Here is a 24,127-nt window from a genome sequence, read left to right as displayed (position 1 = left end):
AACACAAAGAGATATAATATGTATTTCTCCAGGCGGCTTTTACTCTGTCAGACATCGCCTCACACAAACCGAGCGGACAACATCGAAAAGATCTTAAAAATTGCACCTCATAAATTAACCATCTGATATATCACTGATCACGTTGGTGACTCAACCACAGCTCAACAGTGACTCCAACATTGACTGACTGACAGAAACTGATCGAGCATCATTTCATTTGGTTTCATGATTTAATTAGGGGATGTCCCAGCTTATTAACTAAAGTGAATCACATTTAGGAATGCAAAGGTGAATGCAAAGTTGAATATCATCCAATTACAGCATACATCAAATAAATTTTAAAATTTAAAAAAAATTTGAAATACACCCCAACATCTAACTTAGTGCCTATTAAATTTAAATGTTTTAAATTCTGTAAATTTACCAAAACTTATCGTTATAAATATTTGGAATGTTACACGTAAATTCATCAATTTTGATATATTTTTGAAAATCATTTATACATTTTTGAGATCTACCTTAAACTAAGTATGGAAGTAAATAAATATTTATTGATGTTTATTAGATAATCAGAAGTAAGTTCACAAAAATGTTAAATTAGTTAAATTTGTAATTTTTAAGATTAGCGCTTAGTTTTCAAATTTGTATTTTTACAGTTAAATTTGTATATATTTTAAAATTTTTTTTTTTTTTTTAGTTAAATTAAATTATTATTATTAATTAAATAAATGTTTACCAAAGTTTCATAGATAATCGGCGATTGCTGTATGTGAAAGATAAGCGAAACTAAGTTGAAGTATAACATGGAAATATAAATAATTTGATAAGCCATCGCTCATTGCTGATAGGCACTTAGTTGGCTGGCAAGGCTGCGTTTTTAGATCGACTCAATTTGGCTTTACGTATACGTCTCGTAAATAAAGTATACGTAAGCAAATTCATTTGCCTGACAGACCCACGCACTTGGGTAATTGAATTCAATTGAACTGAGTGCGCAGTTAATAAATAAATAAAAAGAGAGAGTGGGGGCGGGGGCTAAGAAAGAACGCTGAGAATTAACAATCGAACGGTGACTTTGATCCACCAAAAGCTCCACATAAAGTGGAGACCGCAGAGAGAGAGAGAGAGAGAGGAAGCGGGCTACGTCGCGTCGCGTCTCATCGAAATGAAATGGAATGTTACACACAAAGACAGACTACAAATACAGCGACGCGCTGCTGCCGCCGGCAGAGTGTAAAACTCAGACTGGGTCACTGTTACGAGCGTAAGAATAAGCGACCGCAGCGCACAGAAAGAGAACACAGTTCACACATACAGCCACATACACACACATGCTTGCACGACAGAATCGAGTCATAATTAGAAGAGAGAGAGGCAGCGAGAGAGAGAGTGATGGACAGATGAAGAGGCGGCGAGAGAGCGGCGACAGCATTGGGTAAAGAATCGTTCGCTTTTGCATTTGTCAATTTCAGACTTCGCTTTCATTTCGCTTCTTCTGCTTTTCTATGTCTCTGCCTGTATTGTAATTTATAATTTATGCTTTTTTATTTAATTTGTTTTTTTTTTTTTGTTTGTTTTTTACTTTCACACGCAGGCAAAAAAGTTGACAATGAACAACTTCGCCCACGCCTGTATTTGAACCCAATTTGTTGCTGATAAGTTTAAAGTTTTTTTTTCTTCCATTTTTACCCTTTTATTGTAAATGGTTAATTGAAATTTCGAATATTTGAAATTACATGTTGATTAAAAAGTTGATATTTTATTTGCATATCTTGAGTGTTATTGTTAAGTTTAACATTATAAATAGGCAGTACATAAGGTTTTATATATTGTAAAGTTATAGTTAGGTATATAATAAATATAATAATATACATATATATGTTTGTTTATATGCAAACGATTTCCAAGTTCCTGTTGATGCTTTTCTCGTTTCTCGTTTCGTTGTTTTTTGTTTGTTTTTTTATTTATTTCAGTTGGTCAATTTCGATGCGATAAGTTTCCATTTTCGTAAAAATCACTTGAGCAAACATGAAACTGCTTTTTGTATTTTAGGTTTTACGATTTTTCGTATTTTGTGTTTTCATTTTACGAACGATATCGATTGTCGTCTCGAATATATTATATTAATTAACAAAATATCAGTTTTTTAAGTAGTAGTTTTGTAAGTAGTGGAAATCTGTCTGCTTTGTGTCTACGTGCTTTGCATTTAGTTACAGTGGCGACTGCGGCTTGGGTCTGGAAATCTCCAGAAGCGGACCCAAAAAAAAAAAAACAATAACACAAAAATAACTAACAAAGCTCAATACGAATTGTTGTTGTAAAATGTTTCGCACTTAAAAGCTAAAGCAAACCTAAAGCTATGCATAATGTAATTGTGTGTGTGTGAGTGTGATTGTGTGTAGGTGTGTGTTGTGGGTATGCGTGTATATAGCTAAAGTATTGCACTATATAGTATTATGTATGTATAGGAGTATAGTATGTATAAATATGATAAACAATTTACATATATTTCAATTTCAAACATCAAGTTATATCCTCATATGCATATATGTATAACAGTTACACCCAAAAGCCTTTCAAAATGTTTTGCGGGAAACTGCGCAGAGCTTTGACAGAAGAAAAAGAAATAGACAAAAAAAGAAAAACTATTTATAGTTCCTGCTGGCCACGTCACACATTGGAAATATGCTAAAAAAAAATAAAACAGTCACTATAACTGTGCAGAAGGAATCTCCAAGAAAGAGAAGGAATAGAAACAGAAAACACAGAAATGGATGAAGATAAAGTGTGACAACCGCAAGTGTTGTAAAGTGTGCAAAGGAGCTGCATGTGTTTAAGGATACGGATACGGATGCGAATACGGATACGGATACGGATACGGATTCGATATCGATTTCGAACTCGAAACCAATTCTACAGCACGGAATGTGTTTCATTTGCCTAATTGTAACTTATTGCAACTCTTCGCTGCACACTTGCCCCCAACCAATTGCATTGCCCCTTAAGCACTTTTTAAGCCTCTAACATGACCCCCCCTCCCCTCCCTCCCTCCATCCCTCCATCCAGCGCTACCCAAAGAATTCTCAGCACAGCACTCGACTCGGTTCAACAAAAAGGCTGGCTTCCTTCGACTGCGCCTTCGCCTTCGCCTCTGCCTCTGCCTGGCTGGAACACATCCCACATTCCACAGCCCACGTTTCACATTCCACATTCGATCAATATTTAGTTACGTCTATCGCCGGCACGGGTCGTCGCATGGCGAGACTGTTGCTGCTCCTTGTCGCGCAGTTCCTTGATGGCGCCCACTGTGCCGAACATCACCTTGGCCGTCAGCTGTGCATGTGGCAGCGAGCCGCTGCTGCTTTTGCTGCTCGCGTTCGCGTTGGCATCGCGATCCAGGCCCGCATTCGCATTGGCGTAGGCGCTCGTGTAGGACACGTAATTGTTGTTCAGATCGCGACCGCAGCTGCACTGATGCGACATCTTTGCACGTGTTCCACTTATTGAATCGACTGACTGTTCGATCTTCTGCCAGTGTTGTTCAATGTTCGATGTGCGATGTTGGATTTGCTGCCTTTTTAAATAGCCAGCTGGAATCAGAGTTGCCTGTGTGGGTTTTATTTATTTATTTTTTATTTTTTGTTTGCTTGGTGAACGGTGCGCGTGTGCACGAAACAAAACTCAAAAGTAAAGTCGTTTCTGCTCCTCGTCGTCGTCGTTGTTTCTGTCGTCGTCCGATAGTCGCTCACACTTTCACAGACTCACTAGAACTAATTTCGAAAAACTGTGGTGTTGTTTTTGTGGCGTTGCCAGCCAGCCAGCCAGCGACAACGACGACGACGACAGCGACCGCGACGACGACGACGACGATGAGCATTGAGTATCGAAGAGAGCGGACGAGAGCGCGAACGTCAGCCCAGCCGTCAGCTGAGCGCGCCTGAGCCACATGGGAGCCAACTGAGCGCCAAAAAAAAAAAAACAAAAAAAAGAAATACAAATAAATAAATACTCGCTGCTGCTGCTGCGATCGTTGGTGCCGTTTGTTTTTGTTGCTGTTGCTGCTGCTGCTGCTGTTATTGCTGGTGGGCGCTGCAGTGAAATGATAAATTTCTCTACACTTTGCAGTCGATCCACACTGGTTAACGTTTACGCAAAAGCGCATTCCAAAAATTATTGCAGCCAACTGATCGAATCAATTGTTAAATAATAATTTACTTTATTTGCTCGAATTATGAAGTCTGCCAATGAAGTTGTAAAGCTTCCAAGCTGAATGAAAAGTTATTAGACAAGTTGAACAAAAATTCAAAGACCAGACGCAAGTGGAAGAAAAGTAAACAGTTTAAGCTCGAATGAATAGTAAAAGCGCAAAAAATATATTACAAATTACCATAAATATTAATATTACATCTGCTATAAGTTTAAGTGCCTAAATAAATATAAATATTATATGTGCATTTCAGTTACATTTTATTTCATATTTTGTATTTAAATGTAATAAAAAGTGCAGTAATTGTTTCAGTGTGCAACGTTGGAGATCTCGGATTAGGATGCTGCTGCAGAGACGTTGACGACAACGGCGACTGCGACAGCGGCAGCGACGTCGGCCTGTCGAGCTTCGAGCCGTAAGCTGTGAGCTGTGAGTTGTGAGCGAGAGCTTTCTTGATTGCACTGCAGTAGTTCCTAATGGCCGATTCCCGCAAATGCCTGCGCTCTCCCCCTTCCCCCGCCCCCTGCCCAGCCTAGTCGAGCTGGGCATATAATTTGTGCTGCTTGCGTAGACGCTGCGCTTGTGTAATCTTTTCGTCGTCGCTTGCTCTTTTTTTTTCTTTTCTTGTGTGATGTTTTTTATTTGCGTTTTGTTTATAACAATTTGCGAATTCCAAGCGCACGCTCACAACAACAGCAACAACAACAACAACAGAAGAAACTATTAATGCAGGCGCGAGAGGTGAAAATCACTAAGCGCTGCAGCAAACTCACCTGTTGTCTCTCAATTGTTGTTGTTGTTGTCGTTGTCATTTTTGCTGGCATTCATCAAGTTTCATTCACCTTTTGAGCAGCAAAAGCAGCAGCGGCAGCAGCGGCAGCAGCAGCAGCAGCAGCAGCACAAAATATTTATGAATATAAAAACTTTTGTCTACTTATAGTTGTATGTGTGTGTGTGTGTGTGTGTGTGTGTGTGTGGCTGACTCGTTTAGTTTACATAATGGAAATGCAAATAGGCAAATGGGCAAACAAATGCATGGCTCAAATCACAGCTGCATTCCAGCTGCCTTCCACATTCCCCCTTCCGGCTGCCTTCCAAGTTGGCTTTTCCACCTACCTTCCACCTTCTACGCTTCCCCCATCCAGCTGCCACCTGCTGAGCGCCCTGCACTCAAATCTCATCGGTTGGTTTTGTTGATCTTCTTCTTGTTTGGCTGCAGCTGCACCTTGCACGTTGCAATTGCGCATACGCAACGTGGTACAGGGGATGGTGTAGGGGAAGGAGGGGGGCCTACAGCGGAAATGTCACATTGGCAGCAACAACAACAATGTTGAACCTGACCTCATTTGCAGTAGGCAACATTTTCTATGATCGCCAGCCACATTTAGAATGCATGACATAAACGACAACAACAACATTAGCGACAGCGACAGCGACGCCGGCTGCGCTGCTGACAGTGACTGCGACAGCAATAGCGACGCCAGCAGCAGAGCGCATTCGCTTTCGATCAAGTGGTCAAATCACTTTCGTCCGTTTTGCTGGCTGCAGAGTGGAACTACCAGTTTTCCCCAAGAACTTCAAGTTGACCCATATACACACACACACACACACACACACACACACACACATAAGTTCACAATGAAAGAGTCGCAGTCGCGAAGTCGGCTTCTGTGGGTGGAAGCAAGAATGCTGAGAGACGCCAAAGACAGTGAGAGAGAGAGATAGCGAGAGAGTGAAATGCTAGCTGGCTAAGGTGAGAAAGAGAAAAAGCGATAATGAGAGCATATAAACAATGAGAGAAAGAGAGCAAGTGCGAGAGCGAGAGAGAGAGAGAGAGGGAGAGAGAGAGCGAGTGTAAGTGTTGACGCTTTGGAGAGTTCGAAAAGAAAGCGAAAAAGAAATTTCAATGCAGCCAAGCGTAGAATGGATAACACACACACACACACACGCACACACAATGGCAGTGTGTGAATACACACATACACAGACACACACACACAGACACGCACACACATGCATACATGTTCGACGCTCACCTACTTGTGGCCCTGCCATCGCCTCTGTCGTCGATAGTGCGTTCCAAAAAAAGTGTGTCACTGAGAAGAAACCGGCAGCATTGGCAGCCGCATTGGAAGAGAGGCCAGCAGCATTCTTTGCTGACTTTCTGCCTCACACACACACACACAGCCAAACATGTTTATGACACACACACACTCATTTATGCAAGTGTATTTGTGCACATTTAAATATCGCCAGCCTTTGGAGTTCTAATTATAATTCTACTGCTCTTGTATTTGTACTAGTGTGTGTGTGTGTGTGTGTGTGTGTGTGTGTGTGTGTGTGTGAGTGCTTATGCTGACTTTTAGTTGTGGTTGCTGTTTGCTGATATCTAAAGATACTTAAGTTCATCTGGATCTCAAGTGCATATTGCATTGCGCTGCCTTTTTCTCATGCGGCAAATCAATTAAAATCCAAAACTTGTTGTGGGAAAAATCGCCTAAAACCTGCATAAAAATCGTGATTGAATTTTGGTATTTTTTTTGTGAGTGTGTTTTTTTTTGTCATCTAACAAGTACAAAATATGTTTTCTTTGACGTTTATTTTTGGACTTGTGCATTTTTTTTTTGGTGGGAAGTTTGCTGTGTGTCTGTGTGTGTGTGTGTGTGTGTGTGTGTGTGTGTGTATTGCAGTAAGTGTGGGCTAAAACTGGTTGGACGCTAGCTGGCTAGCTGTTTGGCGCAGGTTTGTTGCCCCCACAGCAACAGCAACAGCCACAGTCAGAGAAACAGAAACAGAAACAGGCCTTGCTGCAAATTATGATTTATTGCTGAACTTGTCTTCTGGAACACTAAATTGAAATTACTTGAGTGCCGGCCGCATTGTCATGCAGTTGCTTGTGCACCACAAGAAGCCAACACTTGATATCCTCGACTCGCTGACAGTAATCAGTAACAGTAACAAAAACAATAACAGCTCCACAGCAAGCATATGCCTTGGGACACGGTTAATGATTTTGGCTAACGATCGAATCCACTGGGAAATTTATGAACCTGTTCCGGTCTGCAGCAGCGCGACCTTTGAGATTTACTTTTGCACGCCTCGAACATTTGCGCAGGCAGTGTTCTGAACATGGATATAGATATAGATATGGAGATATAGATATAGATATAGATAGGGATATGGATATGGATATGTCAGGCCATGCCATGTTCGTCATAAGTCATAAGTCAGCTATCAGTGCCAAAGATTTATGATCGCCACCGCCATTCCCTCAAATAAGTGCTTTATTTTTTATTATAATTTTTTTTTTTTAGTTTTTGTCATTATTTGACGTCATTACTTTGTGTAGCTGCTGCAATTGGGTTTTTATTGATTGCCATTAACATAAATATGTATTTCGAAGCACAAATCTCAATACAATTTCAATGCTCATCATGATTTGGTCCCATAATTTCACGCTGTGCACTCACCACACCCACCCCACCCCACCCTCTCCACCATTAGCCATGCCCACCTCTGGCATCAAATGGCATTACGCATACGCCCCAGTTACCATGCGAGACTTGCCGCGTGTCCTCGCTAGTCTGCCCCTCCAATTCCCTCCTGAAGCAATACATATTTTCACAATATTTTGCAATTAGCTGGCGATTTTTGTATTACGCAGTTAAACTATTTACTATTAAGCGCTCAGCAGGTGGCCATCAGACGATGGCTTCTAGTTGGCAATTTGCCCTTGCTGAATGTCCATCAGCAAATGCCAGGACACTTTCCACACAAATTGGCAAATTGCTGGGTGTTCACATCATTTACTATTTAGTAGTTTTTCCATTGAGCAAAGCGAAAACATGAAAACATTAATTTGTACAACTTCAGGGCGGGGAAATGCTCTACTCGTTGTTAAGAAATCACTGTGTTAACTATATTACTTACTACTAAGGATGCACAAAATCAAATCATTTGTCTAGCTATGTTGTATCATGTATGTCATCTTGAACATAGCTCAACTTATGGGTTCGGGATGTCTTCCTCAATACGTTACAAGCTTCACAACAAAATTCGAATACCCAGCTCAGCTGGGATAAACAAAATCTTTGTTTCTTATATAATCTTTCAGGAAATATTTACCGATTTATTGATCTACCTGGTCTAACTAGATACAGCAACGAAAGAGGTCACCAAAAGAATAAATAAAATCTATAAATGACATATTAGTCAATCTTCACATTTATTTTGTTTTATTTATTCATTCTATAGCACTATTGAAAGATCATTGAATTGATTGATGCAATTGTCGTGTGCCAGTTGTTTCCTTTGAAGTTTGAACTACATCTATGCGTCAGTCATATCATGACAATATATGTATATGTCACGCCCACTTTAGAGTCACTACATTTACTTATTGATCATTATATAAAAATATAAGCATTTAAATACACCATTCACAGACAGTACACATTAATAGTGATTAAAAAGTTTATCATAAAGTTTCAAATGTAATTAAAAACCAAAATCAATTACTTTTGATCCCATAAAGTGTGTTTTCTCCTTTAACTAAACTTTTTGAGCATCTAAAATCTATAAAACGGCTATAAAAATTATTACCAACTACAACCAATTAAACCAATAATAATTTTTTTATTATAAAGAAATGAAGACTTGTCGCATAAGTATTATTTTTATTTATTTATCTCATAAATTTCCAAATTAGAAAGAAGCGAATAAGCGCAAAATTAACTTTGTAGACGGCCAAAGGCGTAAACATAATAAAATATCTGCGGCTTATCAGTACGGAATGTATATTCCGGAATATTTGACCATGAGATACAACTCCCCTAACACAATTGGCAATTTGGAAAACTAAAAAATTTGTGAATCCCATTGAAACCTGACATATCATAATAGATATTCATTTTGGTTAAAAGCTTAAGCTGCATCGTTGTGTCTATTTCTGCCAGATTGTCATCGATGGCGTTCCCCAACAGTCAGGATGGCATTTAAAAAACGTTAAGCAGAGGTCGCCAAAGACAGCCGCCGGACTGAGGCTGATACTGAGTGGGAGCATAGTGAAATAAATAACTAAAGGCATGCCGCATAAAATTCCATGGCGTTCGGCTTTTGAAATGTTACAGTGCCAGTTAGAGGATGCGCATTTCAGGCAAAGCAAACGCAGACTCACACACACACATGCACACACTAATACACACTAACACACACTAATACACAGGCAAACAAACAAATAGCATGCATGTCATGTAAACTGTCATCCGACTGCCTTCTAGAAAGCAACGCAAAAGAAAAGGCGCCGCCAACGGCAAACTGAACTCCCTGCATTTGACTAATGCGCTGCTCGGCTAGTTGACAATTTTCAATGAAATTGAGAAATAGTTGGTCGCATATTTACATACATCCATATACGTACACTCAAGAAAAAAAAACACTTGAATTTTTTTAAATCAGAAAGTATATATTTCAAAAGTGGAAGTTAGTTTCTTTCTAAAAACCGGGGCTTTTCATTTCTGAATTCCAGAGTATATTTATGTGAAATTTGGAAATAATATATATATATATATTTTTTTTTATATGTGTACCCAGAATTCTTACATTAGATTTTTGGCAACTTTTAATAAAATTACTAAAAATTAGTTTCTAAATTCATATAGTTCAATTTCTGTTACGATTTTACGAAGATTTGAACTTGAGGTGCTTGGTTCATTACGATTTTCTGAATTTTAGAAAGTATTTTTCCTAAAAATTAATGTTTCCATTTTTAAGGAAAACATTTAAAATATATTTTCCTCTGGTTCCAGGTCAAGCGCACTTTATATACTCAAATTTTAAATACCATTGCAATTTGACTAGTCGGCTGTGGAGTTTGAAATTCAGCCAGAAAATGTTACCAAACCATAAAGAACTTTTAAGAAATATTTTCTAATATTTAGAAATATTTCGGAAAAATAGTAAAAAGAAATTTCTAAGAAAATAGACTCAACACCAGCACAGGCATTACACTCAACGGAACCAAATTGCAAACTCAACACACACACAAATATTATTTAATGCTTTTTCTTTACAAGTCATTAAGTCTTAAAGCTCACATACATGAATTTCTTAAAAGAATCATAATTAGAACTCAAAAATTACACTTGTTTATCAATATCAGATCAAAATTTAAACTATCTTCTCAACGTCAAATCAGACTAATGGTAGGAAACCATACATTAATAAGAAACAGAATTGTACAAAGAGACCTTAACATTAAAGCCCTCATGTACATATAAAAATTAATTTTTAAGCAATCACATATTATTCCACTTTGCGCTGCTCATCCTGGCTCACCAATTTAACATTATCCATTCATTCAAATCAAAGTAATTTCCATTTATCAAAAATTTAAGTTTTTCTTTCAAAATCATCCACATGCAATATGTGTTTTCACTCTAAATGACCGCTTTTATAACGTCATTAGTATCCAATTAAAATTGTTTTCTATTTTTCTTTACATTTAGAAATTAAATTTCAAGTTAATTTTTATGCTGAGTGTATATCCAAGTATGCAGATAGATATAAGTATGTGGGCGCCACTGGACTATGATGCTCTTTTAGTGTTTTGTTCTTGTTGTGGGCGGTTGTTGGTCTAATGAGCTTCATTGCATGCATGGTTTTAGCCGAAGGCATTTGCTCACCTGAAATAATTTTCGCACTTCGATATCCAATAACAAGCCTGTTCTTTTGTCACTGAAAATACCACACAAGAAGCAATTATTTGGCGCCACTTGTTACATGCAGATAATATTGGCAGCCACGGTTGGGCTATGTCGCAAGGACGCTTCGCTTTGTGTTGAGAATCATTCATAGAATTCACCACACTCGCTGGCCATGCCACACATTGTCGTCATCGTTGACGACTGTTGCTTTTCCCGTGGGTGTTGCGCTGATAACAGCGCGCGCGAAAAACGCTCGGCTCGCCCATATAAGAACGATGGCATCTGCGGCTGTGGATTCAAAAGTTAACCGACATTTGATCTGTCAACGTGCTGCTGCAACGGAAAAACAAAATAAGTTGCCTTACTCGGCAAAAAAGGCCAGTTTGAACATTTAGTATTTAGGCCGTGTTTGTGTAAAAAACGCCCTTAAAGCTGGCCCGAAAGTTTATCACAAAACATTTGTCAAAAGTTCATCCGTAAATTGTGTTTTCTGTTTGTGAATTTTTGCGTGGCAGCGCGGCAAACCCTTTTCTCAAATTAAATGTAAGTTGAAAAGTTAAAAAGAAGGTAATCGGATATTTATAATTGATTTTTCAATATATTGGACGACTAGAGAACATTTGATATGTTGTGAATGATTATTTTTAATCAGTAGTTTTCTATATAATTTACTGGATATTATTTGGATTATCCTTGTATATGTCGCGGCTCTTTTGAAGTTGAATGCGACTTTTAATATTTGTAATAAAATTGATATATAAGTTACTAGGACTTTTACGTGTGATATATTTAGTTAATTTTTTTTTATGTCATTCTAAATAGTTTTTTTTTAAGTTATATTCAAAAATTTATTTGAAATGGGTAACGCGATTTAAATTATCTGGCAAAGTTATAAATTTAATAAAGACATAGTTAAAAATTATTCTAAAATTAAATTTTTTGTTCTTTCTCGGATGTATTAGACAATAAGAGTTATAAAAGATTTTACTACCTAAAATAAATATGCGCAAATATTAAAAAAGCAAGCATTTTTATAAAAATAAAATATTAATAAAATCCTTGCAAAGAATTAGTTATCTAAACGCGTAAATATTCATAATACAATGAAGCATTTTAATTTTTATTTTAATTGTCTAGCGATATTTATATTTTTTTCATAATAATAATATATAATAATTGACCAAGGATCTAGCGTATTAACCAACAACAAAATATTGATTTAATCAAACTAGACACACATATATAACTATATCTTAGGATTGCCCACGTTGACAATCTGTGAGCACGATATACATATATAGCTTCTTTCAAAAGCAACTGCTTTGCATGCCCTCATAAGTATGCAATTTTTGGTTCAATGTAATTTTGTTAGCTAAAAGATCTGAAGAAAACACCCTAAATCCAATAGACAATTTCAATCGCCAACAAATTTGATTATATGAAATGCTCGCAGCATCGACTGACATATGTGTAAGGGTCATGGAGGACATGTCAATTGAAATCGTTCTGAATCACAAAGAAAATATATATACAAAAAAAACAAAATCGCAACAATAAGCCTAAAGACAAAAGACAAGCCTCAATCAAATTGCAATTAAATACATAACAGAGAAACCCAAAAAGCTGTATGCCGAATATTGAATAAACAAGTCAAAGGACAACTGGTGATTGATGGCAATGCGTCTGAAAAAGGGGATATAGATAGATAAAGTTGTAGGATGAGGGACCGCTGGCAAAATATGTTTTGATTATTTATTAAAAAAATAATATATGCTAAACGCCGCTGGCTAACATATGTTATGTTTCCTTCCAGAAACAAAAATATACCATACACTTTATTGAGAAATTAAAAGAAAGCCACAAATGCTGACAGCCTTGCCATGGCTGGTTGCTGCTTCAGCAATTGCCTAACCGTCATAACTTAGCGTTAAGTTAGCCACTTCATTACCTGAGCGAAACTTAATTAACCAACCAACAGTGGGTTGCCGGAGCAGCTGGTTTAGCTGACTTTTGTTTTTCAATTTAAAAATGTATGCACAAAATTGCCAGCTAATTTCTAGCTCATTTGAGCAGAATCACCTGCGGCTAACCTGAATTCTACTCCTTGTGTGTGCGTCTCAGAGTGAGATATATATATATATATATATATATATATATACATATATGTATATACTAAATATATTCGAACCACGACTTTTAGGTCAAGCTGCTCAGCTCCTTTGAGCGTACCGTGTGCACCTTTAAGCCAATTGCCATGGTATTGCAACTTTTGTGGCCAGGCTAAAGTTTTTCAACTTAATTAGAGGAACAGCAAAAGAAAACTCTTTTAAATTTCCGCTGCATTTTCGCTGGCGGGCAATCTAATCGCCGCGACGGATATGAGAAAGCCACAGGGTAAGGCCACAAAAGTTATGACCATAAATTCATAAACAAATGATGCCGCTGCGCTAAAGTCTCATTTGCACCGCGGCTAAAAAGGTTTATCGTTGGCAATAATGTGGCGACAAACAAGTTTTCATTATTATCGCTGTGCTGAAAGATGGCGCTGTACAAATACAACAAAGGTAAGTTTTGTTTTGCAGATTTACGATTGTGCTGCTAATGTTCACGTGGCCCATGTTCATGATAAAGTTCAACGAATGTGACGATTTTCCGCCTATTATCAACAACATGCGAGAACCCTTGCTTTTATTGTGGCGCAGGGAAAATGTGCAGCTGCTGTCTTGCCATGATTGTAAATCATGGTCGTGTCGCTTCTGGCCATGACTGTCCTGCGGTTGTCTTGTGTGTATGTGTGTATTTTGTGTAACCTGTTGCATGATATGTTATCATGTCGCTACGGTTATGGCATGTTGCACATGCGAGCTGCAATTTATGGCAGTCAACGCGGCGTGCTTCTGCGTTACTTCTGAAGTGTCATTCCTAAGCGTATGCAACAATTAACATTTTGTTTACACATCATTATGTGAGTCAGCGCGCACAGCTGATTTAAAATGCCATCAATTGGTATTGGGAAGTAAGCCTCGCGGCGCCTTTACGCATTAAACAGAATGGCCAGAAGGCCAAAAGTCGTTGGTTAATTGAAAATTGTGCCGTCTTAAGCGGCCAACTCATTTGACTGTGCAAACAACAAGTGCCTTGTCAAAGAAAACTACAATAACACTTGGCAAATGGGGAAGTGAGTTCTATCTCCTTTTCACGCCTCCCCCCAACTCAGATGCTACGTGCTCTGCGTGATAAGAACATGGGTTGAGCAATCGATGCGTTCACACTTTAAAAAAAAAAAACAGTCGCCCTAAAGTAAAAATTTGTCAGAATTAATTTTTTCTGCTTTCTAGAAGCAATTTCAAATTCTGTCTTTATTTCAAAAAATAATTCTATAAAGGTGAACATTTTCTATATTTATAAATATACTTATTCAACATTTTTTTTTATATTTATATATTCCAGAAATATTTTCAATATTTAAGATATATATTTATTTATAGTATGTTGGCGAATACTTATTATTTTAAAAACATTTCATTAAAAATATGTCTTTTGATTGTCAAAGTTCACTGTCTTGAAAATTTTTTATGAGCTGTTGTCGCAATTTATATTTTATTCTGAGTGCAGGATACGGAATTGCAGTCGGCTAATGCAAAACACAAAGATGATGGCGGCACATTCTCTTCCGTTATGTACTTTCAATTACGAGTTGCACATTAACGCCAATGACATTGCGACACTCGCCTCATCTACAGTGCTACAAAAGTTGATGGCTTTCGGTGGCATCATGACTGGTACTATGACTCAGTCGGGGTCAGAAGACTGCCTCAGATTCGCAATGGAATGGAAGTGTCGCATGTATTATTAGCAGTCTGTTTATTGCCAGCTAATGGCGACAAACTGAAAACAGTGTCAGCTGTCAGCTAGTAAAATTTGCTTAAGTTTTCAACCTGAGTAGCTGGCTAACTTAATTGTCGCATCGTTCGCGGATTAAGCTGTGCATAACACACACTCAGCAAACTTCACTGCCAAGGACCTTGCAGCAGCAGCGGAATCTCTTTTAACGTAGCAACCTTAATTTTTAATGGGTTCAAAACTCAACAAAAACTTCTTTGTACAGCTTGCAAGGACAGCAAAAATTTGTTGGCTGCATTTTTAGCTTAAATGTTCTCGCACCGTTAAATTCACCTCCCAGTGAGTAGTAGACCACATTTCAGAGCGTTCGATATTCAGACCTGTCGCCTACCTGTCAAAGTTGTAAAATTTGTTGCCATTTGACATGTGTATGTGTGTGTGCATACGAGCATGTGGGTGTTGTATGTTGTGTGTTGTGTGCATGCCAAATTCCTATCCACTTGAAGGGTATATCGGTTGTGTGTAAATGAAGGACTTGGAACATTTAAAGTCCACAATTAGATTATGACTTAAGCTAACAAATTTATTCAATCAGTTGTTCAGTTTTAGATAGTTCCTTTCTGAATTTATTTATTTTTAATTAGTAATTAAAAGTAGTAATTAAAAATACAGTTCTTACGTCTACAGCTTTGAAGAAGTAACAAATTTATTCAATCAGATTGCTTTATGCGTGCTCTCATTTTCGCAAAACTATTGCATTTCAGCTAAAATATAATTATGATATATACTCGTATATAATATTTTGTATATCAATGTACGAGTGTGTAATTCAGAATTTGAATTTCACTTACCAACGGCAGTGTGTTTTTTCTTTTCGCAAATACGAATCGTTTTTTGCATATTGTTATGGATTAAATAACATATTTATATATTTTTAAAATTAATATTGATGGGTACATTATTTAGTTTGAAAACTTAAATGCAACAGAAAGCGAGAAATTTAAAAATATTAAAAGCTGTTGTATAATTTAAAAAAAAAAACTGTGAAATCAAAAAAATATATAAGACTTATTTTCTGATAATTTTATTGTTTTTCAATAAGATAGCGTATTCGTGACTGATGTAAATAGATATTTCAATAAATATTGATAGTTATATTTTGTTCTAATTATTTAAATACAACAAAAGACAAAAGTAAATTTGGGTATACTGCAGTCAATAAGTTTTGTTCTTCATACATAAATAAATTATTTGTAAACACTTAAAAATAGGCCGGCAGTTGTCAGTGGCAAGGTTGTTAGACATTTTGGAATGAATTGATGTTTGAGCCGCCTTCTGTTCACCTTGCAGATAAGACAGAAGACACTCGGTCGTGACATGAATACCATGCTGCATGCCCAACTACTGCTGCTGGCACTCTGCTGCCTGGGGTACGTCTGCTGCTCACCGGTTATAGGCCAGGAGTCGCGGAGCCAAGGCACAAACGATGGCGATGGTGACGGGGACTTGCTGCTGAGTGCCGCTGAAGATATGCCCGATAACGGAGGCGACATCGACAAGAGAATGGAGCGCTATGCCTTTGGTCTGGGCCGACGCGCCTATATGTACTCCAATGGAGGAGCTGGCATGAAGCGTCTGCCGGTTTACAACTTTGGGCTCGGCAAGCGTTCGCGTCCGTACTCCTTTGGTCTGGGCAAGCGCAGCGACTATGATTACGATCAGGAAAATGAGATTGATTATAGGGTTCTGCCGCCGGGATATCTTTCTGTTGCTGCTGGTGAGTAGTCAACGAATGCGCACTTGCAATCAATTTGATTTTATTTGTTTTTCGCATTTCCCAGGCAGGGGTCAGGGTCGACAAAACAAGCGGACGACACGCCCACAGCCGTTTAACTTTGGCCTGGGTAGGCGTTAAGACCGACCTGTCCCGAAAAAGAAAACGGACGCACAAATGGCCCACGAATAGATTCCAGTTCCAGCCGTGTACCATTTGAGAGAGGGCAAAACTAACTTTTAACTATTATATCAAATTGTTGTTACTTGGCTCCGACTTACGAAGAAGTCAAACTTAAATAACATCTCGAAACTAATCTAAAACTGAGAACTTTCGACACAAACACAAGATTTAAATTATAATTTTAGTTTTTCAACTGAGGCGCTAAACTGCAGCAAAATTCTAATTTTAAATATATATTATACAAAATCAACGATGAAATTGCAAAAAAGAAAAAATGAATAAAAAAAAATGTGTGAAATTGAAATATTAATAGAAATACAGGAGTATATAAATATTCAATTATAGTACATACATATTCGATCTAATCAAATTTTAATAAATCTATTATATATGTACACATTAAAGGGGCATTATTATATCAATAAATACTTCAATGTATATAACTATATATAAACCTACTTGGTGCACTCTGTCACCCACATCGAGCAGAAACGCAGCAGTGAGAATCATTCGTTGTAACCGAAACAGGAATACCCTAAACATTAGTACCAGCTATATACTATATATACACACATATATATATGTATATATTTGAGTATGTGTAGAATATATAACAAGGCATACTTCAGTCGATGTATCTAATTGTTTAAACAAAGTGATTATTTAAATTTAAAAATATATGTAATTGTTTTGTGAATATGTTTCAATAAACCTATTAACTTGGCACTGCAAAATTGTGCCAGTAAAAATCCAACGAAGTGCATATGTATAAAAACGTATCGTTTCTCTTTATTTCAAAATATTCAAAACACTCACAAATGAATAGCTTATAAAAAAACAAATATTAAAAACGTTTATAACATTCAACTATAGATTTAGAATGAGCTCTCAGTCCAACTCGAGTTTGACGATTTAACTACTTAGACATTAATATTAAGTTTGCTAAGAATCGTGTCGAATGCAAACACCGATGATATAAATGTATATGGACTGCTACGTATGATGCCAAAGTCCGGCTGCAGACTGGGTAGTGCACGCGGCGAAAAGTTAGGCGTCTGCTGTCCGTGGCGACCAATGACAGAAGCCGACGTTTTGCGTGCATTCTGTTTCATCTTCTCCTTGCGGGCCACCAGTTTTTTCGTTTCACGCACCATGTAAATTGCCTCCGTATCCGTCATATAGTCGTGTATGATCTGTGGCGAGATATTAGTTATAGGGTGGAGAGCTGATGCTATGACAGAGTCAATAGCTTACCCTTCGCTTTTTGGGGCAGTGGGCAAAGACCCAAATCAGTGTGCACAGCGTGTTGAATATTTCGCTGTCCTTGTCGCACCAGCGCATCAGCATCTGGGCAATGGTGACGAGGCCGCCCTCTTGAAAAGTGTTTATCGTGCTGCTGTTGTAGCGTGCCAAATTGAGAATAATGCGGCTGCAACGCTCGATCAGCTGTTTGTCCACCTCCGAGCGTATGGCCTGCGCCATGATGCCATAACAAAATGTGGACATGAACTCGGAGCAGCACATAAGCGTGTGGGGCACGGTGCGAGAGATTCGATCTGCAATCAAATTATATTATATATTAATTTAATATAACTGGCTAACAGTCAATTCAATTACCTAGCTGATTGAGTACGGTTAATGCATCTGAGGCAATAAAACGGCCGCGTAAAATACGCACAGCGTCCTGCACCTTGGCGCGCACCGAGTTCATCGCTGTTGCCTGATGGCGTAGATGCAACAGACGCTTCCGTATGGCTATCAGACCCGCATGCCGCTGTCGGCGACGGATGCGATAACCACGCCAGTAGCGTTGGATGACTTTGGCCGCCCGCTTCTGACGCAGATACTCGATCATTTCGGGCGTCATCAGAGCCTGGAAACGCATGCGTGCCAAATAGCCCCGTAGTCGCGACTGGAAATCGACAATGGAGCTCGTGAGCAGCCGGAACTGTTCCTGCTGCTGCAACATCAAACGTTTGCCACGAAACTTTTGCTGCAAATGGATTGTGATCCGTCGCAGTTGCAGAAATTCGCTGCGCTTCTGGCGCATGCTGCGTGTAGCTCGAAATTTACGTTGCATCCAAATGGTGACCGACTGCAGCTGCTGATAGTGTGCCCTTGCCACGAGCATTGTTTGTCGGGCACGAAAACGACGCTGGAGAATGAGGGCAGCCTGTCGCTGATGCTGATACTGCTGGCGCTGCTGCCTCATGAGCAGAGTGGCGCGCACATGTCTCTGCAATAGACGCACCTTTGCCACAGTCTGCCTGAAGATCTGTCGCTGGCGTTGCGCCTCCAAAGTGGCTCGCCACTTGCGCTGCAAGATTATAGAACTGTTGCGCATGCGTTGATAGTTTTGCCGCTGTAGTCGCATCTGCAGAAGGGCACGCCACCTGCGCTGAATGCTAATTGCCGCCTGCCTCTGACGCTGATAAACCTGCCGGGCTGTTTTCATGGCCAGCTTGGCGCGATACCGTTGCTGAATTTGAACGATGAGTGCTCGCTGGTTTTGATATTCCTGGCGCTGTTTTCGCATGGCTAACTGAGCACGATATCTACGCTGCACTTGGATTGTGGCCAGCTTCAGCTGCTGATAGCTGTTTCTTTGCCGGCGCATTTCCAACTGGGCACGATAGCGTCTCTGCACGTTGATGGCTGCCAGACGCAGCTCTACGTACGCTTGCCGTTGACTCTTGCTCAACAGATAGTTGCGCCAGTGCAACTGCAGGCAGGAGACGGCTGTCTGAGTGCCGCGATATTTGGCACGCAGGAATCGCATAGCTTTGTCGGCACGGAAACGTCGTTGGATGTTGATGGTCACACGACGTAGTTGCTGGAACTGTTGACGCTGGGAGTGCATCAGTTGACGGGCTCGCCAGCGTTGCTGTAGGATAACAGTTGCTTGTTTCAGCTGGATGAAATTGTGGCGCTCACGCCGCATCTGCATCCGGGCTCGTTGCTTGCTCTGCAACCAGCTGGAGCAGATCTTTAGCTGGCGATAATGGTGCCGCTGGCGACGCATCTCCAACGTTGCCCGCCAGCGTCTCTGCAGGTTGATAATGCTCTGGCGATCCTTGGCATAATTGCGCTGTGCTCTCAACATCTCGAGACGTGCTCGATAGCGTCGCTGCAACACGACAGCAGCTGCTTTTAGCTGCACGAATTCTTGCCGTTGAAGGCGCATTTGTATCCGAGCACGATACTTGATCTGCAGCAATGTGGTGACTCTCTTCAAATCACGATAGCATTTCAGCTGGCGACGCATCTCCAACTTGGCTCGCCAACGACGCTGCAAGCTGATGATGCACTCACGTTTCTGCTCATAGCTGCGACGTGCCTGCAACATATGGAGACGTGCACGATAGCGTCGCTGCAGCACTAGCGTCGACTGTCGCAGCAGCAGGAACTGATTGCGCGTGTGTTGCATCTGCCACTTGCTACGGACGTAGCGTTGCACAAAGACGATGAGCTGCTGTTGACGCAGATAGCGACGACGCTGCTCCTTACCCAAGCGATACGCACGCCAATGCATTTGGATGCAGGCAGCCGCCGCCTGATGCTTCTGATCCCGCTGCAGTCGAGCCGTTTGGGCGGCGGCAAGCAGCTTGCGGGCAAAAATGCGACGACGCCAAATGCGCTGCAGAAATATGGCCGATTGCCGCAGGTGACGGAAGTGCTGGCGACGCTGACGTCCCAGACGCTGGGCACGCCACCAGACCTGAATGGTGACAACGCTGTGATAGATGAGAAAGAGCCGCTTCTGGGCGAAGTAGCGACGTGTGTACTTCTGCAGGACAATGACGGCCTGCAACCGCTGCACTCTGTACAACTTGCAATACTTGCGCATCTGGTGACCCCGGAAGGCGGCCTGAATGCGAATGGCGGCCCGCTCTCGAATGCGACGCCGCATGAAGACGTACAGCCAGCGACGGCGCCACCACTGCTGCAGCACACAGGCGGCAGCATGGAATTTGGGCGAACGGAACTTGTAGCAGAGCTGCCAGAGCAGCGAGAGTGTTTTCTCCCGATAGCCATCCACAATGTCGGCAGCCGAGATGTCGCCACTGAGCTCAAATTGAGCATCACGCAATGCGCCCAAAGCGAGCTTGACGTTGAAGATGCGCTGCAGCCGGGAGATGGCTGGCACGCGTAGCTGCTGGGTGAGATTATCGCGAAGCAGAATCACCTCCATGACACGGGTGAGGCGGACGCCGTCGCGCAGATCGACGGCCAGATTGCTGAACGCATAGTCGAACTCATCGAGGAAGGTCTGCTTGTGCTGGAGCACATAGCCCAGGCGACGCAGCTCTCGCGTTATGTCGCCCAGATTGGCCAGCAGTTCGGAGGAGAAGCGTTGCAGGATCTCTTTGGTCTCCTTGTGGGGCGACTTCTTGACAAACAGACAGGGATTGTGCTTGATGATGCGTCGCTGCTTGGCCAGATCGAGGAACAGCAGCAGAAACAGGATCTTCTGCAGTGTGTGCTTCTTGATCGTCTCCGCATACTCCTCGGTCAGCGTGTAGGCCTTGCTGAACTTCTGCTCCTCGGACCTGTTGCGAAACAGTCGATTCAGGATGAATGTGCTCAGGCCAACAATATCGCGATTCGATTGCAGATGCAACTTTTCGCCAAAGACCACCTCTAGGCCGAGACGCAGCCAGAGCGGATTGAAGCACAGCAGCAGCTCCAGAATTGTGCGCTGCATGACCACATCCAGGTGTAGATTTCGATCGCTGCGTATGCGCAGCGCCTGTTTCTGGACATAGACGGCCACCTTGGAGCAGGGCAGACGCATCTCTTCGCTGAAGAAGAGCTGAACGGCGGCGCGTCGAAGTGATTCGAGGCGAAACTTGGTCAAATAATTCATCGATTGCTCCTCCTTGGTGGGTGCCAGGGACAGTTCCTTGTTGCGCACCTCGTTGAACAGTTTGCCCACATCGATTTTGCTATTGGTGTCTGCATCCAGGTCTGCGGGTATGCTCACCAGAGCATTCAGCCATTTCCTAAAGTCCACCTGATGCCGCTCCACAGCCTGTTCATCCAGATACATCGTGGATGCCAAAAAGGGATCCGCTGTTGTGGTCGCAGCAAACGGATCGGGATTGATGCACGTTTGCATATACAGATCCGAGTCGTACAGTTTCGTCGCCGGCTGCTCTCGCATCTTGCGCGGCGTCGCCGGTTTCTTCAGCAGCGCCATCGTCTGTGCCAATTTAAACTTCTTGGGCTGGGCGCGTGGCCATACCTTGGCGGCCCGTGCTGAGGCATTGGCTGGCGCCAAATTGCTGGCATCGAAACGCTGACGTTTGGGCGGTGAGATGGTCAGCGTCTCGTTGCGATGCAATGACTCATTGCTGGGCGCATCGGAGAAGCTTAGCTCATGCGAGCGTCGCTTTTGCCCACTGATGGCCTGCTTCACGTCCTCCTGCGGCTTGCTGTTGGCCTGTTTGCCGCCCACTTCGTGCAAATTGAAGCGACTGGATTGCGCCAGAATTTCGCATTGATTGAAGAGCATATCTGGGTGGGAAACAGTGCTCGCCTCACTGCTGCACGAACTATTGGGGGATGGAACTGTTAGCTTCTTGGAATAACTGGGCTGCTGCGGTGCAGTAGCCGCCTGTTGCTGAAAGTAGCGATTCTGCTCAATGGAACGCAGTGGCAACAGCATCTCATTCAGATTTGGCATTGAGCCCTGTATGCCAAGTTTCGATTGAGGCGACAACAGTGACAGATTCTTCATGGATTCCGAGTACTTGCGCAACGGTGAGCCGATCACGTTTATATCCCGCTTCAGATCGTGCACCTTGCCGCTTGGCAGCTTGGTAGGTGATTCCGTCAGAAATTGCGGTGGACTGACATCCTCCTCGCGTATGCAGGCCAAGGCACGCGTCTGTGTGCCATGAACAATGGTTGTTGTCTTATTTAGGACTTGAGTTGGCGTTTGCAGCAACTGATCTGTGCGCGAATAATCCAAAGTGTCCACGGAGATTTCTATGACATCAGCTCGCTTTACATCGAAAGTTTCGTTTACGGTCCGCAAATTCTGTTCATCGTCAAGCGCGGAACCGAGGCGACGTGGTTGCAGTTCGACATTGGCAATGCGAGTGTGAGTTGATTTAATGCTAAGCGTTGGTGTTGGCCACGCAGCCAAGTTATCCGGCAGTGGAGTCGCTGCGGCTGCACCAATCTTCTCGGTCATCGGCGTGAATTGCATGTTGTCAATCAAATTGAAAACGTTTGCTGGCGTCATTGGACTAACATTCTCCTTGCACTGGCGCTCCTTTGGCGATAAAAATGACTTGACTTCGAATGCATCTCGAGTCGGAGGTGCCGCCTTAAATGCATTACGCTCGCTAAGCGGCGCTTTTGTTTCTGCAGTTGACCAACGGTTGACGGCACGTACTGCTACTGACTGCTTAATGACAGTCGATGAGGAAGATGATGAGGCTGCTGCAGCACTGGACATGGACATGCGTCTCTTGTGATGATTCGCAGTTGCAGCGAGCGTTTTGTGTGTTTTGCTGCTGTTGCCAGTCGGCGACTTCAGATGCAGCGTCTTGCCCACCGTGGGAAATTTGCGGGTAGTCTTCAGGTAGAAAAAAGTGAGGATCACAAAATAGGGGTTGAATATGGATCAGTTAAGAGCTTACCCTTGCCGGCTGGTTGCACTTAGATTTGAGTATTATCATGACATCTTTGCGAAAGTTGCGGTTATCCACCAGCTGCAGTGTTTCCTTGCAAGCAATCTCCAGCTGTGGATTCCACACCAGCTCCATGCTGACCTCATCGAATGCGGGCACCGTTTTCTCCATCCACTCGAGACTGAGATTGTGCTCCTCTCTGATGGCCTTGGTCACCTTGACCTATATTAAAAAAAAAAAAGGAATTGGTTTAGCGCGGCATTGATCAAATAAGTAGTAGTTGCCAGGCCGACGCATAGGCGATCCATATCTGCGTTTGGGCGGCCAACTAACCTCAATGTCGTCGTCGCTGGGATTAAGGACGCGCACAATGCGCTTCGCCGTTTTTGTAATGGGCACATCCTCGAATTGCACAATTGCTTTGGCCGAAAACGGGGCCATGACGACGACGGCCGGTTCACGTCCCTCGATGCGCTTTTTTTGCTTGAGGCGCGACGGCGTCACCGTTACCTAAAAAATACATTCAAATTAAATTCATTTATTTTTACTTTTTTTGTGCTTTTTGCGTGAACCCACCTCAAAGGCGCTCATCTTGTTGCTAGCGTTTGTATAATTAACACCGTGTGCAAATAACAAAAATAAACAACAATAAAAACGCTTGCACTAATAAACAAATCAAAATTGAACACAATTAACAATAATTAGCGCGCGACGCGACTGTCAAAATGTAGACTCGAAAAAAAAGCGCCACTGACGCTGTTGCCATTTTGAAAAC

General features: G+C 41.5%; 3 protein-coding genes across 3 annotated transcripts; 1 reads left to right on the top strand and 2 right to left on the bottom strand.

The window, feature by feature from the left end:
* Positions 1 to 1,739: 1,739 nt before the first annotated feature.
* LOC6564455 lies at positions 1,740 to 3,767 on the bottom strand. Its single transcript, XM_032737394.1, has one exon. It carries the CDS (start codon positions 3,481 to 3,483, stop codon positions 3,223 to 3,225), a length of 261 nt encoding a protein of 86 aa, XP_032593285.1. The 5' UTR covers positions 3,484 to 3,767; the 3' UTR covers positions 1,740 to 3,222.
* Positions 3,768 to 11,205: 7,438 nt separating this feature from the next.
* LOC6564456 (allatostatin-A) lies at positions 11,206 to 17,000 on the top strand. Its single transcript, XM_001990019.2, has 3 exons — positions 11,206 to 11,454; positions 16,105 to 16,531; positions 16,596 to 17,000. The coding sequence occupies exons 2-3, from the start codon at positions 16,132 to 16,134 to the stop codon at positions 16,667 to 16,669; spliced, it is 474 nt and encodes a 157-aa protein (XP_001990055.1). The 5' UTR covers positions 11,206 to 11,454; positions 16,105 to 16,131; the 3' UTR covers positions 16,670 to 17,000.
* A 568-nt stretch (positions 17,001 to 17,568) lies between these two features.
* Positions 17,569 to 24,012, bottom strand: LOC6564457 (protein abnormal spindle). Its single transcript, XM_001990020.2, has 6 exons — positions 23,929 to 24,012; positions 23,686 to 23,862; positions 23,362 to 23,574; positions 18,329 to 23,297; positions 17,966 to 18,267; positions 17,569 to 17,904 (listed from the first exon to the last, which is right to left on the bottom strand). The coding sequence occupies exons 1-6, from the start codon at positions 23,941 to 23,943 to the stop codon at positions 17,632 to 17,634; spliced, it is 5,949 nt and encodes a 1,982-aa protein (XP_001990056.1). The 5' UTR covers positions 23,944 to 24,012; the 3' UTR covers positions 17,569 to 17,631.
* Between the last annotated feature and the right edge of the window lie 115 nt (positions 24,013 to 24,127).

This window comes from Drosophila grimshawi, unplaced genomic scaffold (assembly GCF_018153295.1).
Source record: "Drosophila grimshawi isolate 15287-2541.00 unplaced genomic scaffold, ASM1815329v1 contig_311, whole genome shotgun sequence".
NCBI classification, from domain to species: domain Eukaryota; kingdom Metazoa; phylum Arthropoda; class Insecta; order Diptera; family Drosophilidae; genus Drosophila; species Drosophila grimshawi.
Note: the sequence above shows the minus strand (reverse complement) of the source record. Positions and strands in the feature narration are given on the sequence as shown.

Excerpts from the sequence above, each read along its gene's own strand:
- LOC6564455 (XM_032737394.1), bottom strand. The coding sequence starts at position 3,483 with ATGTCGCATCAGTGCAGCTGCGGTCGCGATCTGAACAACAATTACGTG.
- LOC6564456 (XM_001990019.2), top strand. The coding sequence starts at position 16,132 with ATGAATACCATGCTGCATGCCCAACTACTGCTGCTGGCACTCTGCTGC. Across the intron at positions 16,532-16,595 it reads ATATCTTTCTGTTGCTGCTG|GCAGGGGTCAGGGTCGACAA; the intron begins GTGAGTAGTCAA and ends CGCATTTCCCAG.
- LOC6564457 (XM_001990020.2), bottom strand. Across the intron at positions 23,298-23,361 it reads AGTGCAACCAGCCGGCAAGG|ACTACCCGCAAATTTCCCAC; the intron begins GTAAGCTCTTAA and ends TTCTACCTGAAG. Across the intron at positions 18,268-18,328 it reads AACCGTACTCAATCAGCTAG|ATCGAATCTCTCGCACCGTG; the intron begins GTAATTGAATTG and ends ATTTGATTGCAG.